Source organism: Epinephelus fuscoguttatus, linkage group LG10 (genome assembly GCF_011397635.1).
Source record: "Epinephelus fuscoguttatus linkage group LG10, E.fuscoguttatus.final_Chr_v1".
Taxonomy (NCBI): Eukaryota; Metazoa; Chordata; class Actinopteri; order Perciformes; family Serranidae; genus Epinephelus; species Epinephelus fuscoguttatus.
In genome coordinates, this window is record NC_064761.1 from 45,488,589 (window position 1) to 45,507,729 (window position 19,141).

General features: G+C 46.7%; 1 protein-coding gene across 7 annotated transcripts; it reads left to right on the plus strand.

Moving 5' to 3' along the window:
• Positions 1 to 658: 658 nt before the first annotated feature.
• palm1a (paralemmin 1a) lies at positions 659 to 15,309 on the plus strand. 7 transcript variants are annotated; one of them, XM_049587142.1, is made up of 10 exons: positions 659 to 751; positions 3,572 to 3,611; positions 4,734 to 4,814; positions 5,560 to 5,687; positions 6,042 to 6,105; positions 8,130 to 8,151; positions 8,229 to 8,300; positions 10,519 to 10,584; positions 12,062 to 12,193; positions 14,363 to 15,309. In XM_049587142.1, exons 1-10 carry the CDS (start codon positions 747 to 749, stop codon positions 14,944 to 14,946), a joined length of 1,194 nt encoding a protein of 397 aa, XP_049443099.1. In that variant the 5' UTR covers positions 659 to 746; the 3' UTR covers positions 14,947 to 15,309. The 7 variants fall into 7 exon arrangements, with proteins under 7 accessions (XP_049443099.1, XP_049443101.1, XP_049443100.1 ...); XM_049587144.1 differs by having other exon boundaries at positions 8,229 to 8,285; XM_049587143.1 differs by having other exon boundaries at positions 8,235 to 8,300.
• The last annotated feature ends 3,832 nt before the right edge of the window (positions 15,310 to 19,141 follow it).

The window sequence follows — 19,141 nt, forward strand, 5'->3', positions numbered from 1 at the left end:
CAGCAGTAGTGGTACCGTGGAGTACTCTGACCTGTCGGTGCTGCAGTATTGGTACTGTGGAGTACTCTGACCTGTAGGTGCTGCAGTATTGGTACTGTGGAGTACTCTGACCTGTAGGTGCTGCAGTATTGGTACTGTGGAGTACTCTGACCTGTAGGTGCAGCAGTAGTGGTACCGTGGAGTACTCTGACCTGTCGGTGCTGCAGTATTGGTACTGTGGAGTACTCTGACCTGTAGGTGCTGCAGTATTGGTACTGTGGAGTACTCTGACCTGTAGGTGCTGCAGTAGTGGTACCGTGGAGTACTCTGACCTGTCGGTGCTGCAGTATTGGTACTGTGGAGTACTCTGACCTGTAGGTGCTGCAGTAGTGGTACCGTGGAGTACTCTGACCTGTCGGTGCTGCAGTATTGGTACTGTGGAGTACTCTGACCTGTAGGTGCTGCAGTATTGGTACTGTGGAGTACTCTGACCTGTAGGTGCTGCAGTATTGGTACTGTGGAGTACTCTGACCTGTAGGTGCTGCAGTAGTGGTACCGTGGAGTACTCTGACCTGTCGGTGCTGCAGTATTGGTACTGTAGAGTACTCTGACCTGTAGGTGCTGCAGTATTGGTACTGTGGAGTACTCTGACTCCCCCCCCCCCGTCCTCGTCCTCGTCTCGGTGTGGGCGGGTCTCTGTTCTCTGTCGGATGCAGACCACCGGATGACTCGGGGCTCAGCAGCAGCGGACTGATCTGTTCTCAGACATGGAGTAAGTACCCTTTATTTTTTCTTCTTCTTTTATCATGTTTCCTTCTTTCCTTCTTCTTCTTGTGTTAAATGTTCTGTATGTTCATGACGTGAAGTGTGACCTGACTGTGCGCGTGCGGGGCGTGTGGTCTGTCGTCATTGTGCGGCATCAGTCCGTCAGACCGCTGAGTCAGGACCGGTGTTACCGGGAATCAGCTGCGGAGGAAAAACTGCACCAAAGTCCGTCGGAGACACCGGAAACATGCACATGTGTGTGTGGTCACCGCACGAGGACAGGAAAGGGTTAAATGACATTAAATCCGGCGGAGTGACAAAAACATTCTGTGCTCTACTTTTCTGTGCGGAATCAGACGGGACAGCTCATCAATGAGTAGCACGAGCCTTCTGATTACATATTGATCAGTTTATGACATCGAGGACCTGATTTATGATCAATGCTGTCAAGCTCGAGACGTTTGGACAACTTCCGGTCACAGTCTTCAAAATAAAAGCTTCGCCTCGCCCAGTCATGTTAAAACCAGCAGTAGTGAAGATAAAGTCTATTTCTGCAGGCTGCAGTTCAAACAGAGTCATTAACATTAATATTATATATAAACATATAAAGTGTGACGTGTTAACAGAGGGAGGGGTCATTATGATGAACCAGGAGTTTAAGGGACCGTTCATTATTTATCATTCTGTGTGTTTGTGATGCTGCGTCAGAACAGCCCAAAATAACTGAGAACTTATGGAAGTTACAGAAAATCAAAAGTCCTGTTTTATTCTCCAGTAAATATTCAGGCAAAATTCTCCTGAACTGAACTGTAAGAAATCAAAGTTCACTTTTTACTTGTGTTGTTGTGAAGTCTGCTTCAGTGTCCATCTGTGTGTGACTGTGTTAAAAACTGAGTTGCAGGTGGCACCATGTGTGAATGTGTGTGTGAATGGGTGAATGTGACTTGTAGTGTAAAAAGTAAAAGAACCCTTTCATATGCAAAAGGTTACATCGAGAACCCATCCAGGGTGGCTCCCACCAGTGATGCTTTTACTCTAACAGGTTAGCCCAGGGCTAAAGGAACTTTATGCTTGAACAGGGTTCTTAATGGAACCCTTACTCTCATAAAGAACCCTTCCTTTAACAGAGGGTTCTGGGTCAAACATCAGCCCTTCAGGATGAACCCTTTAGAACTCTTATTTTTCTTTAAGGTGACGATGTTGTTTTTGTGTTTCAGTGAGAAAAACAATGGCAACAAAGTTGTTGAGCTTCGTTGGTTGCCAGGCAACAGATAAAAAAGTTGATCAGCGATGTTGGATCCCTGACATGAGAAGGACACGGACGAGTTCACTGGGTTGGTTCTGTTCCTCCTAATGTTTTCACAGTGAAAGACACAACATGATCTGAATGAAGGATTTTATTGTGGAAAACTAAGGAGGAAGTTCTGAGAATTAAATAAAAGCTACAATCATTTCAGTTAATCAATGTAATCAATCTAATATGAAATTATTTCCTCTGATTCTGAGAGCAGATCAGTATTTATCTGATCAATCAGCTGATTGTTATGACTCATCAGATTGATTATTAAAACAATTCAGATCAATCAAATCAGAAAAATATGTCTGACTGTCTCTGTGTACCTGTCTGTACTGGTCTGTACCTGTCTGTACTGGTCTGTACTGGTCTGTACCTGTCTGTACTGGTCTGTACTGGTCTGTACCTGTCTGTACTGGTCTGTACCTGTCTGTACTGGTCTGTACCGGTCTGTACCGGTCTGTACTGGTCTGTACCTGTCTGTACCGGTCTGTACTGGTCTGTACCTGTCTGTACCGGTCTGTACCTGTCTGTACCGGTCTGTACTGGTCTGTAGTGGAGTGAGGTGGTCTGTGTCGGGGTGTGGACACAATAAGAGGAACACAGAAGCTGGTTTGTTGGTTTGTAATTTTATTTTGAAGTGAACTTCCTGTCTGTCCTGTGCTGATGCTCTGCAGTCTGAACTGGTTTCCAGTGGACCCAGTACATATATCAGAGCCTGTGGCTGGTGTTTTTCTCTGCAGCTCAGATTCTCTGTTGTAGAGTCCAGTCGCCATGGAGACGGACAGCAGCTTTGTTCAGGATCCTTTGAGTTCAGCTTCACTAAAACAAAACCAGGAAAGTGTGGAGCTCAGCAGAGTCCAGCTGATCCTCTGGAACAACTGCCAACCAGACCTGACTGTGAAAACCACTGATTATAACCAACCAGACCTGACTGTGAAAACCACTGATTATAACCAACCTGTATCTTTGGTGAAACTGCACTGATTTCAGCACCAGAGAGGAGATATCTGTTGCCAGATCTCATGAGAGTGTGTTGTTGAGACAGAGACGGGTCTTGAACAAAGTAAATTTTCTCCTGATTTGTCCGTCTGAAATTTGCCATTTTGGTGTCGGGATGTTCTGAAGGTATGTGGCTTGTGATAAATGGGTCCAATATTTGCTTCTGTGACTATGGGGCGAAAGAATCGGCTATAATCTGTAATCACGTTCATTTCTCCCACTGATGTCAATGGACTCAGGACCTGCTGTTAGTCTCCTAAAGGGGCGTGGTGGTCGCGAACCCCACGTGACACTGATACAGGAAACTGACTCGCAGTGGACCGTCTTGGTTTATCCGCCATCTTTGGCTACACTTACTTCATGTTTCCTCTTCCAACCTGGTACTTCCTGTTCTAAGATCACCCCTCTGACCTCATAGGTTAGGCCGACGCCCACTGCTGCTGCAGTGACCTACAGTGACCCCTGGTGATGAACACATTAACTCTAATATCTGTGTGTGTGTGTGTGTGTGTGTGTGTCCGTGTCCCTCAGGGTCGGTGAGGCTCAGCAGGACCGGCAGCAGCTCCTCGCAGTGAGTGTAATGTACATACTGTCAGTGAACACACCACACGCCCACACACACACACACCACACACACACACCCACACACACACACCCACACACACACACGTAATACACACACACATCTGACCGCAGACACACTGTAACCCTCTGAGCTGATCAGAGCTCTGACACTAATGCACTTATTGATCCACACATGCACACACACACTCTCTCTCATCTACTTCCTGTGTAATTTAATCGTGTTGCATCTCAGACATCAGCAGCAACTGCAACAGTACTGTGTTTTTATCTCGATGTTTTCACTGTAAACAGTTGAAGTGTTTACGCTGTAACAAGATGAAGTGTTTACGCTGTAAACAGTTGAAGTGTTTTCACTGTAAACAGTTGAAGTGTTTACGCTGTAACAAGATGAAGTGTTTACGCTGTAAACAGTTGAAGTGTTTACGCTGTAACAAGATGAAGTGTTTACGCTGTAAACAGTTGAAGTGTTTTTGTTGTAAACAGATGAAGTGTTTACGCTGTAACAAGATGAAGTGTTTACGCTGTAAACAGTTGAAGTGTTTTTGTTGTAAACAGATGAAGTGTTTACGCTGTAACAAGATGAAGTGTTTACGCTGTAAACAGTTGAAGTGTTTACGCTGTAACAAGATGAAGTGTTTACGCTGTAAACAGTTGAAGTGTTTTTGTTGTAAACAGTTGAAGTGTTTTTGTTGTAAACAGTTGAAGTGTTTACGCTGTAACAAGATGAAGTGTTTACGCTGTAAACAGTTGAAGTGTTTTTGTTGTAAACAGATGAAGTGTTTACGCTGTAACAAGATGAAGTGTTTACGCTGTAAACAGTTGAAGTGTTTTTGTTGTAAACAGTTGAAGTGTTTACGCTGTAACAAGATGAAGTGTTTACGCTGTAAACAGTTGAAGTGTTTTTGTTGTAAACAGATGAAGTGTTTACGCTGTAACAAGATGAAGTGTTTACGCTGTAAACAGTTGAAGTGTGTATTTTGTGAACAGTTGAAGTGTTTAAGTTGTAAACAGTGTTTACGCTATAAACAGATGAAGTGTGATCGGGGCCTCAGTCATGTCTTAACATGCTTGAAGCTTCAACTGTTGTGTGTTTCCCATCATGCCTCAGGAGAAGAGGAAGTGGCAGACTGAGATTGAGAACAAGAAACGTCAGCTGGAGGACGACAGGAGAGCCCTGCAGCACCTGAAGGTGAGACAGATGCAGAAGGATACATGCAGCAGTATTATTATCTGGGTGTGTTAGTGGAGCTACGGATAGGTTCTGTTAGACAGACACACACAGAGACGTGTCTTCATGTCTTCAGATGTGTGAGACATTCAGTCCACAGGGAGCATTGTCATGTGACAGCAGAGGAAGTTGTTGATCAGTGATTTTCAGCTGCTGCTGTTTTTTTATATGAACAATAAAAACAAATAAAAAACCTGATGTTTACTAACAGGATTCAGAACATTCAAAACAAAAATAAACAATAAAAACAAAGATGCAATGGAGCGTTAGAAGCAGCGACACTCACGGTGAAGCTGCTCACCCTGGTTGTTGGTGACAGGAAGTTGTTTTCACAACGTGCATCAGGAGGCGTGTCGATGCAGAGCTTCATCAGACTATAAACAGCTGCAGAGTAAAAATATCTGACATCAGACCGACGCCGCAGACTCACCGCCGCCGCCCAGTATGTAGAACAGGCAGCTGCTCTGCAGACGGACACAAGGACACAGAGACATGACATCAGCTGATCTGGAGTCCGTCCACACTCACTGTTTTTTGTCCAGACGTCCCTTCATGTTCTGTCAGCACTGATCTGAAGTCAACCGTCACATGTTCATTCAGTCATGTGTTCACTGACAGAATGACACCAGCGTCCGTCTGATGTCACTGCATCTTTATACTTTGATGATACCGTCCTAACCGCAGTCTTTTTGTATTTCCTGTTCAGTCGAAGGCCCTGAGGGAGCGCTGGCTGCTGGACGGAGCGCCCTCTGCTGGACCAGAACAGGATGAAGTAAAGAGACAACTGGAGCAGGACGAGGCCAGGACCAGGAGCCTGGAGGACACCATCAGCAGGTCTCACCTGAGTTTGAGTGCTCAGAACACACACACGCAAAAACACATGTCTGCAGCACCTCTCTGACATCACTACACAACTACAACACACCTCATCACTACACATCTACAACACACCTCATCACTACACAACTACAACACACCTCATCACTACACAACTACAACACACCTCATCACTACACATCTACAACACACCTCATCACTACACATCTACAACACACCTCATCACTACACAACTACAACACACCTCATCACTACACATCTACAACACACCTCATCACTACACATCTACAACACACCTCATCACTACACAACTAAACAGACTGTATGAAACTGAATGATTGTGTGTTGCAGGTTGGAGGCGGAGCTCGTCGGATTGGAAAGTGGAGGCTTGTGTCAGAGCGTAGAACACACTACTGTGAGTACACACACACACACACACACACACTGATTACAGTAGTCCTATTAAACTAGTCACATTACATTTATTACATGAAACTAAATAATCATGATGTTGTTATTGTAGCTGTAACGACCTCTGCTGCATGTAACGACCTCTGATGCCTGTAACGACCTCTGCTGCCTGTAACGACCTCTGCCGCCTGTAACGACCTCTGCTGCATGTAACGACCTCTGATGCCTGTAACGACCTCTGCTGCCTGTAATGACCTCTGCTGCATGTAACGACCTCTGCTGCATGTAACGACCTCTGCCGCCTGTAACGACCTCTGCTGCATGTAACGACCTCTGCCGCCTGTAACGACCTCTGCTGCACGTAACGACCTCTGCTGCACGTAACGACCTCTGCTGCATGTAACGACCTCTGCTGCCTGTAATGACCTCTGCCTCCTGTAACGACCTCTGCCGCATGTAACGACCTCTGCTGCATGTAACGACCTCTGCCGCCTGTAACGACCTCTGCTGCATGTAACGACCTCTGCCGCCTGTAACGACCTCTGCCGCCTGTAACGACCTCTGCTGCATGTAACGACCTCTGCTGCATGTAACGACCTCTGCTGCCTGTAATGACCTCTGCCGCCTGTAATGACCTCTGCCGCCTGTAACGACCTCTGCTGCATGTAATGACCTCTGCTGCATGTAACGACCTCTGTCGCCTGTAATGACCTCTGCCGCTTGTAATGACCTCTGCTGCATGTAATGACCTCTGTCACCTGTAATGACCTCTGTCGCCTGTAATGACCTCTGCCGCCTGTAACGACCTCTGCCGCTTGTAATGACCTCTGCTGCATGTAATGACCTCTGTCGCCTGTAATGACCTCTGCCGCTTGTAACGACCTCTGCCGCTTGTAATGACCTCTGCTGCATGTAATGACCTCTGCCGCCTGTAACGACGTCTGCCGCTTGTAACGACCTCTGCTGCATGTAATGACCTGTCGCCTGTAATGACCTCTGCCGCCTGTAACGACCTCTGCCGCTTGTAATGACCTCTGCTGCATGTAACGACCTCTGCCGCCTGTAACGACCTCTGCTGCATGTAATGACCTCTGTTGCCTGTAATGACCTCTGCCGCCTGTAACGACCTCTGCCGCTTGTAATGACCTCTGTCGCCTGTAATGACCTCTGCCGCTTGTAATGACCTCTGCTGCATGTAATGACCTCTGTCGCCTGTAATGACCTCTGTCGCCTGTAATGACCTCTGCCGCCTGTAACGACCTCTGCCGCTTGTAATGACCTCTGTCGCCTGTAATGACCTCTGTCGCCTGTAACGACCTCTGCCGCTTGTAATGACCTCTGCTGCATGTAACGACCTCTGCTGCATGTAATGACCTCTGTCACCTGTAATGACCTCTGTCGCCTGTAACGACCTCTGCCAACTGTAACGACCTCTGCCACCTGTAATGACCTCTGTCGCCTGTAACGACCTCTGCCGCTTGTAATGACCTCTGCTGCATGTAACGACCTCTGCTGCATGTAATGACCTCTGTCACCTGTAATGACCTCTGCCGCCTGTAACGACCTCTGCCAACTGTAACGACCTCTGCCACCTGTAATGACCTCTGTCGCCTGTAACGACCGCTGCCAACTGTAACGACCTCTGCCACCTGTAACGACCTCTGCAGACTGTAATGACCTCTGCCGCTTGTAATGACCTCTGCTGCATGTAACGACCTCTGCTGCATGTAATGACCTCTGTCACCTGTAATGACCTCTGCCGCCTGTAACGATCTCTGCCGACTATAACGACCTCTGCCAACTGTAACGAACTCTGCCGACTGTAACAAACTCTGTAGACTATAGCGACCTTTGACGCTTGTAATGAACACTGCCACCTGTCGGTGGTGCTAGTAGGACATAAGAATGCTGCTCTAGTTTAATATTTTATTTTACTTTGTATTTTCAGTTGCAATTTTTCTGTTTCCTGTTAGACTACAGTGACTATAATTGCGAAGTTGAACTTCCTGTTTCTGTCTCTGCCTGCAGGTGTCATCAGGATCAGTTAAAGGTACATTTCTTCTTCTCTTGTCTTTGTTTGTGTCATTGTTTTGTCCTCTCCTCCGCTCACTGTGTCTCTCTGATCAGCTGTAGAGGTCAAAGGTCACAGCAGCCGTCAGCAGACCAGGCCAGCCACAACCTCAGGTCAGATAGTTCAAGGTGAGACTCTACTGTACTCTACTGTGTTCTGTAATCAGATTACATTACTGGGATTATAGTAATCCTATTTCTGTAACTGTTTAGAGATTACAGTAGTCAGATTACAAATCATATTACAGTAATCGGATTGTATAATCAAGTTATATTTATTGCAGTAGAGTAATCATATTACAGTAGTCAGATTACATTAGACAGATTACAGAGGTTAGATTACACTTCACAAATGACAAAATTATTAGCCTGGTTCCAGACCATAGACCCCGCCCACTCAACTGAGTAGGCTTGCATCTCTGGTCTGGCATACTTTAATGAATTTGCGATTTATCTCGTCCAAACACTGGACGGACCAGTGAACGCCGGGGGTCTAGCAATTAGCCAATCAGCGCCACGCTGATGTCAAGCTGTACGCCGGTGGGTAACTGGTGAGGATAGCAACAATGGCAACCGCTACAGATCCTACAGACCACATTAACGATGCTATTGAGGTATTTCGCCACTACTCGCGTTAATGGAGGACCAAATTAAGGAAGCTGCTAAACTGGATTTAACGGCGATGCAGCTGGGCGTGCACGACGACAGAGACATTTTAAACGGGCAATGCTCGCTTGTTTTCGGCACCCCCAAGGCATGGATACTAATGACGTCAGATTCTGGGTGAGTCGTTGATCTCTACTGATTGGTTAGGGAAAAATCAAATTCCCTCCCCCTTGTACATCGCCTTCAGTGGAAGCCATGTCAGACTGAAGGTTCTGGGAGCTTCAGTCTGACACTCAGGCTAACAAATTATAGCAGTAACATAACAGATTACAGCAGTCAGATTACAATAGTCATGCAACAGTAGAGATATAATAACAATTGAGTTACAGTAATCAAATTACAGTATTCAGATTACAGAAATTATATTAATCTGCCCATGTTAGTCACAATATAGCGTTAAAATACAGTCAGATTACAGATTACTGTGATCATATTACAATTTAATCAGATTACAATATAAACAGAATACAGTAAATAGAGTACAGTAGTCAGATTACAATAATGAGATGAAAGCAGTCAGTTAACTAAAATTCATATAGATTATAATATGAACTGAATAAAGTAAATAAACTGCTATGATCAGATTAGAGTGGTCAGATGACTGTAATCAGATTAGAGCATTCAGATGACTGTAATCAGATTAGAGCGGTCAGAAGACTGTAATCAGAGCATTCAGAAGACTAATCAGATTAGAGCATTCAGATGACTGTAATCAGATTAGAGCGGTCAGAAGACTGTAATCAGATTAGAGCATTCAGAAGACTGTAATCAGATTAGAGCGGTCAGAAGACTGTAATCAGAGTAGAGCATTCAGAAGACTGTAATCAGATTAGAGCGGTCAGAAGACTGTAATCAGATTAGAGCATTCAGATGACTGTAATCAGATTAGAGCGGTCAGATGACTGTAATCAGATTAGAGCATTCAGATGGCTGTAATCAGATTAGAGCGGTCAGAAGACTGTAATCAGATTAGAGCGGTCAGATGACTGTAATAGGATTAGAGCATTCAGATGGCTGTAATCAGATTAGAGCATTCAGATGACTGTAATCAGGTTAGAGCATTCAGAAGACTGTAATTAGATGAGAGCGGTCAGAAAACTGTAATCAGATTAGAGGGGTCAGAAGACTGTAATCAGATTAGAGTGGTCAGAAGACTGTAATCAGATTAGAGCATTCAGATGACTAATCAGATTCGAGCATTCAGAAGACTGTAATTAGATTAGAGCGGTCAGAAAACTGTAATCAGATTAGAGGGGTCAGAAGACTAATCAGATTAGAGTGGTCAGAAGACTGTAATCAGATTAGAGCATTCAGATGACTGTAATCAGATTAGAGCATTCAGATGACTGTAATCAGATTAGAGCGGTCAGAAGACTGTAATCAGATTAGAGCGGTCAGATGACTGTAATCAGATTAGAGCGGTCAGAAGACTGTAATCAGATTAGAGCATTCAGAAGACTGTAATCAGAGTAGAGCGGTCAGAACACTGTAATAAGATTAGAGCATTCAGATGACTGTAATCAGATTAGAGCGGTCAGAAGACTGTAATCAGATTACAGTGAGTCTGAATGGATCAAAGAGGAATCAGTGAAGTGTTGTGATGACCTTCTGATGACCTCGGAGCTTCAGTCTGTACTCTGTCTCTGTGCCCGCCTCCTCTCTTTCCCATTAACCTTTGCAGAGGTCAAAGTTCACAAAAACCCTCGAGTGAACAAACCGAAAGAGGCGACGGACGAGATGAAGAGAGGTGAGGAGCCCCTGACCCTGAATCATTCATAGCTGGTCATCAGTTTGTTGACGTCCTGTTGATGGAAGCGCCACAGCGGTCAGTGATGATGATGATGGTGATGATGATGATCAGAGTGTAATCTTGTAATCTTGTAACAGTAATCTTGAGCTCATGCAGGAAGTAACTTGACCCTGTGAATAACGTCTGAGTGGTAGTTTTCTGACTTGCAACAGTTTTAAGTTTTAACTTGGTCAGATTAATGATGACGATCGGAGAGAAGCAGTCATCAGGTCTCGGTCGCGTCCCGCTAATGAACACTCATTGAACCTGAATAAACTGAACAGCAGAGTGTGAACTGTAATCACGTGATGAGACGTGTAATTATAACAAATATAGAACTTAAAATCAGGCTGTGTTTACACCTGTCCTGTTGGTTTGTGGTGAGAAGGTGTTGCGACCTGGATGTGAAGCAACTGCAGTCACATGACACATTGTTTGGGTTAAACATGAGCATGTTACAGTCCTGGAGGATTATTAATGTGCACCTCCTCCTGTACTGCCTTAATATGCACATTCAGCACATCCAATGCATCAAAACATTGTTTTCTAGTTGGAGCCGCGTTTGCCTCGTTTTCAAACTGTATGCTTTGACTAAAATGAACAATGACAGCAATATAGTCCACGATGAGCAGTGCTAAAATCAACCTGCGTAGTTGTCCCTCCATTGTGACATTAGAAAGTGTCACATTTATCTTGCAAGTGTACTCTTCTTCAACGTTTGCTTTACTTCCTGGATTTTTCCCACATGGAAATTCTGACCAATCAAGAGCAGCTTTCTCACACAAGGCATTTGATCTGGTCCTCTTGTAAATGCTGCCGTGAGAACACCAACCAACTCTAGGCAATTATACAACTTTGGAACAACATGAGTCCCTGATTCAGACCAGAGGAGACCACTCTAGGACTGACAGCAGCCTGAGACACTGAACCAGACAAACATGGACGCCTCCCGTCAGACCACATCTGCTGTTAGAGTAAAGACGTCTTAGTGGACCAACCACAGACCTGGTCAACAATCAACTGGACTCTGTTAGTGCAAAGGTGAGATAGAAGTGGGCGGAGCCTCTACTGACACAGTTTGGTCCAGGTGTTGTGAGTCAGGTGCTTGAATGTTGAACCTGGTCTATGTTCTCCCAGCGTGCACTGCACGACTGCTTCTCCTGCTGTCCACAGGAAGTGAGTAGAGTGTGTTGAGACGTCCTGTGGACACTAGCAGCATCAGGAGGTCAAAGGTCACAGCAGGTAGACAGGTGACATCAACAGGAATAATTCAGGTTCATGTCTGACATTTAACCACTTGTCTGTGTGTGTGTCTGTCGGTGTGTCTGAGTGTGTGTGAGTCTTTAACTCTGTGTGTGTGTGTGTGTGTGTGTGTGTTTTGTTCACCCTGTGTGACTCCGCCTCTAACCCCGGCCCTAACCCCGCCCCCCTCCAGCGATGTACTCGGTGGAGATTAAGGTGGAGCGGGACAAAGTGACGGGGGAGACCAGGGTTCTGTCCACTAACACCACACTTCCTGTTGACCTGTCTCACCAAGGGGTCAAAGTGTACGAGGACGAGAGGAAAGGTGACGTCACAGGAAACAGAATGATCCAAGTGAAACCTGACTGAGCAGCAGGAGGAGGTCTGGAGTCTGATCCCGGTCCTGGTCTGGACTCTGATCCTGGTCTGGACTCTGATCCTGATCCTGATCTGGACTCTGATCCTGGTCTGGACTCTGATCTTGATCTTGGTCTGCACACTGATCTTGATCTTGGTCTGCACACTGATCTTGATCCTGGTCTGGACTCTGATCCTGGTCTGGACTCTGATCCTGATCTGGACTCTGATCTTGATCTTGGTCTGCACACTGATCTTGATCCTGGTCTGGACTCTGATCCTGATCTGGACTCTGATCTTGATCTTGGTCTGCACACTGATCTTGATCCTGGTCTGGACTCTGATCCTGATTCTGGTCTGGACTCTGATCTTGATCCTGGTCTGGACTCTGATCCTGATCCTGGTCTGGACTCTGATCTTGATCCGGACTCTGATCCTGATCTGGACTTTGATCCTGATCTTGGTTTGCACACTGATCTTGATCCTGGTCTGGACTCTGATCCCGATCCTGGTCTGGACTCTGATCCTGATCCTGGTCTGGACTCTGATCCAGATCCTGGTCTGGACTCTGATCCCGATCCTGGTCTGGACTTGGATCCTGATCCTGGTCTGGACTCTGATCCAGATCCTGGTCTGGACTCTGATCCTGATCCTGGTCTGGACTTTGATCCTGGTCTGGAGTCTGATCTTGATCCGGACTCTGATCTTGGTCTGGACACTGATCTTGATCCCGGTCTGGACTTTGATCTTGATCTTGGTCTGCACACTGATCTTGATCCTGGTCTGGACTCTGATCTTGATCCTGGTCTGGACTCTGATCCTGGTCTGGACTTTGATCCTGATCTTGGTCTGCACACTGATCTTGATCCTGGTCTGGACTCTGATCCTGATCCTGGTCTAGACTCTGATCCTGATCCGGACTCTGATCCTGATCCTGGTCTGGAGTCTGATCCTGATCTGGAGTCTGTTCCTGATCCTGGTCTGGACTCTGATCCTGATCCTGATCTGGACTCTGATCCTGATCCTGGTGTGGACTCTGATCTTGATCCTGATCTGGAGTCTGATCCTGATCCTGATCTGGAGTCTGATCCCGATCCTGGTCTGGACTCTGATCTTGATCCGGACTGTGATCCTGGTCTGGACTCTGATCCCGATCCTGGTATCCTGGTCTGGACTCTGATCCCGATCCTGGTCTGGACTCTGATCTGGACTCTGATCTTGATCCTGATCTTTAGTCTGATCCCAATCCTGGTCTGGACTCTGATCCTGGTCCTGGTCTGCACTCTGATCCCGATCCTGGTCTGGACTCGGATCCTGGTCCAGACTCTGATCTTGATCCTGGTCTGGACTCTGATCCTGATCCTGATCTGGACTCTGATCCCGATCCTGGTCTGGACTCTGATCCTGGTCTGGACTTTGATCCTGATCTTGGTCTGCACACTGATCTTGATCCTGGTCTGGACTCTGATCCTGATCTGGAGTCTGATCCTGATCCTGGTCTGGACTCTGATCCCGATCCTGGTCTGGACTCTGATCCTGGTCCTGGTCTACACTCTGATCCTGATCCTGGTCTGGACTCTGATCCTGATCTGGACTCGGATCCTGATCCAGACTCTGATCTTGATCCTGGTCTGGACTCTGATCCTGATCCTGGTCTGGACTCGGATCCTGATCTGGACTCTGATCTTGATCCTGGTCTGGACTCTGATCCCGATCCTGGTCTGGACTTTGATCCCGATCTTGGTCTGCACACTGAACTTGATCCTGATCTGGACTCTGATCCTGATCCTGGTCTAGACTCTGATCTTGATCCTGATCTGGACTCTGATCCTGATCCTGGTCTGGAGTCTGATACCGATCTTGATCTGGACTCTGATCCCGATCCTGGTCTAGACTTTGATCTTGATCCTGATCTGGACTCTGATCTTGATCTGGACTCTGATCTTGATCCGGACTCTGATCCTGGTCTGGACTCTGATCTTGATCCTGATCCGGACTCTGATCCTGGTCTGGACTCTGATCTTGATCCTGATCCGGACTCTGATCCTGGTCTGGACTTGGATCTTGATCCTGGTCTGGACTCTGATCTTGATGCTGGTCTGGAGTCTGATCCTGATTTTGTCTCTCTGTCCCTCAGTGGTCCACGAGATGAACGGTGAAGACGGCGTCCAGCTGCTCAGCTCCTCCGAGGTCGAAGACCTGATTCATAAAGCCGACGAGGCCTCGATGATGTCGCAGACTGTTGCCACGGTGACCTCCCTCCCGACAGCGGAGGTCCAGGAGGAGGTGGTTCCCGAGCCACCACCACCAACAGAGATCACCGGGCTGGAAACCAAAGTGGGCGGTGAGCCGAGCATGGCCGAGGCCAGCGCCGAGAACCCCGTCACCATGGTGTTCATGGGATACCAGAGCGTGGAGGACGAGGATGAGACCAGGAAGGTTCTGGGTCTGCAGGGGACGGTGAAGGCAGAGCTCGTGCTCATCGATGACGCCAACGAGAAAACGTCACCGGGCGGAGAGAAGGAGGAGGCGGTGGTTGGTACTCAGACACCAGCTCCACCTCCAGCGGCCTCCCCCGCCCCACCGCCCTCCACCAAACCTCCAGGGACACAGCGGGCGGCGAGCAATGGTGAGACGGCAGGGGAGGCAGAGGAGGTGAAGGGAGGAGCGGTGGAGATAAAGAAGGAGAAGCAGCCGTGTAAGTGCTGCAGCATCATGTGATCCTGCAGGAAGTCAAATCATACGAGAATAAAAAGGACGGAGACTTTTCAGGACACAGACTCCACCCACTGCCCTCAGCCCCGCCTCTAACAACATGACATCATTTCCTGTTTCTTCATTCTCCTGTTTTATAAAATCTCTCTTTACTTTTTCTATTTCCCTGAAACCTTTTTACTTTTGTACTCCTCCTGTCTGCTCGATGCATCTGATTAGCATTAGCATTAGCATTAGCCACGCAGTCGTCACTGTGACATCAGACAGTTAATAATTGTAGAGTTTGTATTTATTTGATTTTGTAAGTTTCTGTTTGTTTTTAGTTTTAAAAAGAAAATAAACTGATCTGACCGACAAGTCGACCCTGAACGCACCACGCTGACTCTGGATCATTCTGTTGGTACACACACATCACCTTCATCACCTTCATCATCTTCATCATCTTCATCACACACATCACTTTCATCATCTTCATCACACACAACACCTTCATCACCTTCATCATCTTCATCATCTTCATCACACACATCACTTTCATCACCTTCATCACACACATCATCTTCATCACCTTCATCACACACATCACTTTCATCACCTTCATCACACACACCTTCATCATCTTCATCACACATATCACCTTCATCATCTTCATCACACACATCACCTTCATCATCTTCATCACACACAACACCATCATCTTCATCACACACATCACCTTCATCACACACATCATCTTCATCACACACACCTTCATCATCTTCATCACACACATCACCTTCATCATCTTCATCACACACAACACCTTCATCACCTTCATCACACACATCATCTTCATCACACACACCTTCATCATCTTCATCACACACATCACCTTCATCATCTTCATCACACACAACACCTTCATCATCTTCATCACACACATCACCTTCATCACACACATCATCTTCATCACACACACCTTCATCATCTTCATCACACACAACACCTTCATCACACACATCATCTTCATCACACACATCACCTTCATCACACACAACACCATCATCATCTTCATCACACACATCATCTTCATCACACACATCGCCTTCATCACACACATCACCTTCATCATCTTCATCACACACATCGCCTTCATCACCTTCATCATCTTCATCACACACAACACCTTCATCACCTTCATCACACACATCACCTTCATCACACACAACACCTTCATCACCCTCATCACACACATCACCTTCATCACCTTCATCACACACATCACCTTCATCACACACATCGCCTTCATCACCTTCATCACACACATCGCCTTCATCACCTTCATCACACACATCACCTTCATCACACACATCACCTTCATCACCTTCATTAGCAGTGTTAATTCGTTGACAAAAATTTTGCGTTAACAATCTTTTGTCCACGACGAAACGAGACGATGACGACCTAAAAATAGATCTTAATAATAGAAACAAAGACGAAATCTGCACGGTGGTGTTAGCACGCTAACATCAGCATGCTAACACGCTGGTTGACTGTGACCTCTTCTCGGGGCGGCCATGTTTGTGTGACTCAGCAACAATCACTTATTTAATTCACAACATCGTGTGACCTGTGACATCATCGTCTAGAGCAGTTGGCAGGTGTGATCACTCCGTCTGCCATCCACCATCCTCCTCCTCCATCTTCCTCCATCAGCTCCTGTCTCTCTGTACATGTCTTCTGTGATGGACAGAGTTGAAGTGAAGCAGTGAGACGTCCTCAGAGACGTCCTCGCGTCACATTAAAATGGCTTCCTGTCTTCCATCAACAGATCTGAACTGATCTGCTGACGCACCGTTGCCATGGTGACCACATAACAAAGATGGCCGACTGAAGACAGAGATGTAAGTGAAGACAGGAAGAGATGGCCGGTCCTGGTTTGGATCAAAGAAGCAGTGAGGGGCAGGAGGCCGATCAGTTCCCGATCAATATGTTAGATCCCTGTCAGAGTTCTGAGGATGGACTGATGATGATGATGATGAGAATAAAGACTTTGCTTCATCACTGCCGTCTGCTGTCTGTTCTCTGTCACACATGGGGTACTGTAGGGGGGTTTCCTACTGAGACATCAATGCAGGTCACCCATTGGTTGTTTAAGGTTGAGGAGGGGGTGTGGCCTCATGTTGAGATGACCTTGTCGGTCTGTCCACCAGCCGCACTGTGACGAGGTTCAAGTGACAACTGACAGAAAACTAAACTTCAGTTCATGCAAAGACTCGAAACTAGACGAGTTGAAACAACTACTGTAATGCTCAGTTCTGTAACATTGTAAAAAGCTGGCGGTTGACAGGAAGTGACCGCCATGAGACGGCGTATCATCTCTAGTCAACGACTCTCTGCTTCTGATCTGTAACGTCGACAGGAAGTGATCGCCATGAGACGGCGTATCATCTCTAGTCAACAACTCTCTGTGCTTCTGACCTGTAACGTCGACAGGAAGTGACCACCATGAGACGGCGTATCATCTCTAGTCAACGACTCTCTGCTTCTGATCTGTAACGTCGACAGGAAGTGACCGCCATGAGACGGCGTATCATCTCTAGTCAACAACTCTCTGTGCTTCTGACCTGTAACGCTGACAGGAAGTGACCGCCATGAGACGGCGTATCATCTCTAGTCAACGACTCTCTGTGCTTCTGATCTGTAACACTGACAGGAAGTGACCGCCATGAGACGGCGTATCATCTCTAGTCAACGACTCTCTGTGCTTCTGATCTGTAACGCTGACAGGAAGTGACCGCCATGAGACGGCGTATCATCTCTAGTCAACGACTCTCTGTGCTTCTGATCTGTAACGCTGACAGGAAGTGACCGCCATGAGACGGCGTATCATCTCTAGTCAACGACTCTCTGTGCTTCTGACCTGTAACGCTGACAGGAAGTGACCGCCATGAGACGGCGTATCATCTCTAGTCAACGACTCTCTGTGCTTCTGATCTGTAACGCTGACAGGAAGTGACCGCCATGAGACGGCGTATCATCTCTAGTCAACAACTCTCTGTGCTTCTGATCTGTAACGCTGACAGGAAGTGACCGCCATGAGACGGCGTATCATCTCTAGTCAACCACTCTCTGTGCTTCTGATCTGTAACTTTTCAGACTTATTTTGTGGCTGAATATAAGTGACCGCCATGAGGATAGTGATAGCGTATCATCTCTAGTCAACCACTCATCTGTGCTTCTGATCTGCGCTGACAAAGTGACCGCCATGAGGGCGTATCATCTCTAGTCAGCAGCGACTCTCTGTGCTGATCTGATCTGCGTCGACAGAGTGACCGCCATGAGACGGCGTATCATCTCTGATCAACGACTCTCTGTGCTTCTGATCTGTAACGTCGACTGGAAGTGACCGCCATGAGCCGGCGTATCATCTCTAGTCAGCGACTCTCTGTGCTTCTGATCTGTATGGTCGACAGGAAGTGATCACCATGAGACGTGTTGTATCATCTCTAGTCAACGACTCTCTGTGCTTTCAGACTTATTTTGTGGCTGAATATAATTTGTAGCTTCTTAAAATCTGAATGAGGATAGTGATAGTGAGATACTGGCTACAGTGATGAAACAAAACCAGCATCAGATGGACTGTATTCATAATCAATACGCCACAATAATATAAATAACCAGCACCAATTCATCAGTCAGTGACAATGTGTGGATATTTGCTCAGATCCAGAGACATGTTTATCAGTCTGTCATGTTGAGGAGCCGTGTTCACAAATATCCTGAGAACCGTCACAGAGCTGAGAACTGTCAGTCAGAGGTCAGAGGTCAGGAGTGATTCAGGAAAGTTGTGTGAGTGATGAAGGGACAGAAACTGTGACCTCAGTGAGGAGGTGTGGTCGACCCTGTTGTTAGGTGTGATGTGATTGGTTGTCAGAGACACGCCCCTCTGTGAGCCTGTAAGGTGTGAGGACACCCAGTGGACATGAGATGAACTGCAGACTGTGACAGTGTCAGTGTTAGTGTGATCACTGCTGATGAAGGTTGAGACAGACTCAACTCATCACTGCTGCTCTGACCTCACATACCTCAGTGATGATGTCATCAGTTTGTTTCTGACGTTACAGAGTCAGCTGGGAAATGTGTGTGTATCCCTGATGACATCATCTGATCTGCAGCGTCTCATTTCCTCTGTCGTCCAGTGTTTGGAGAATATTTCTCT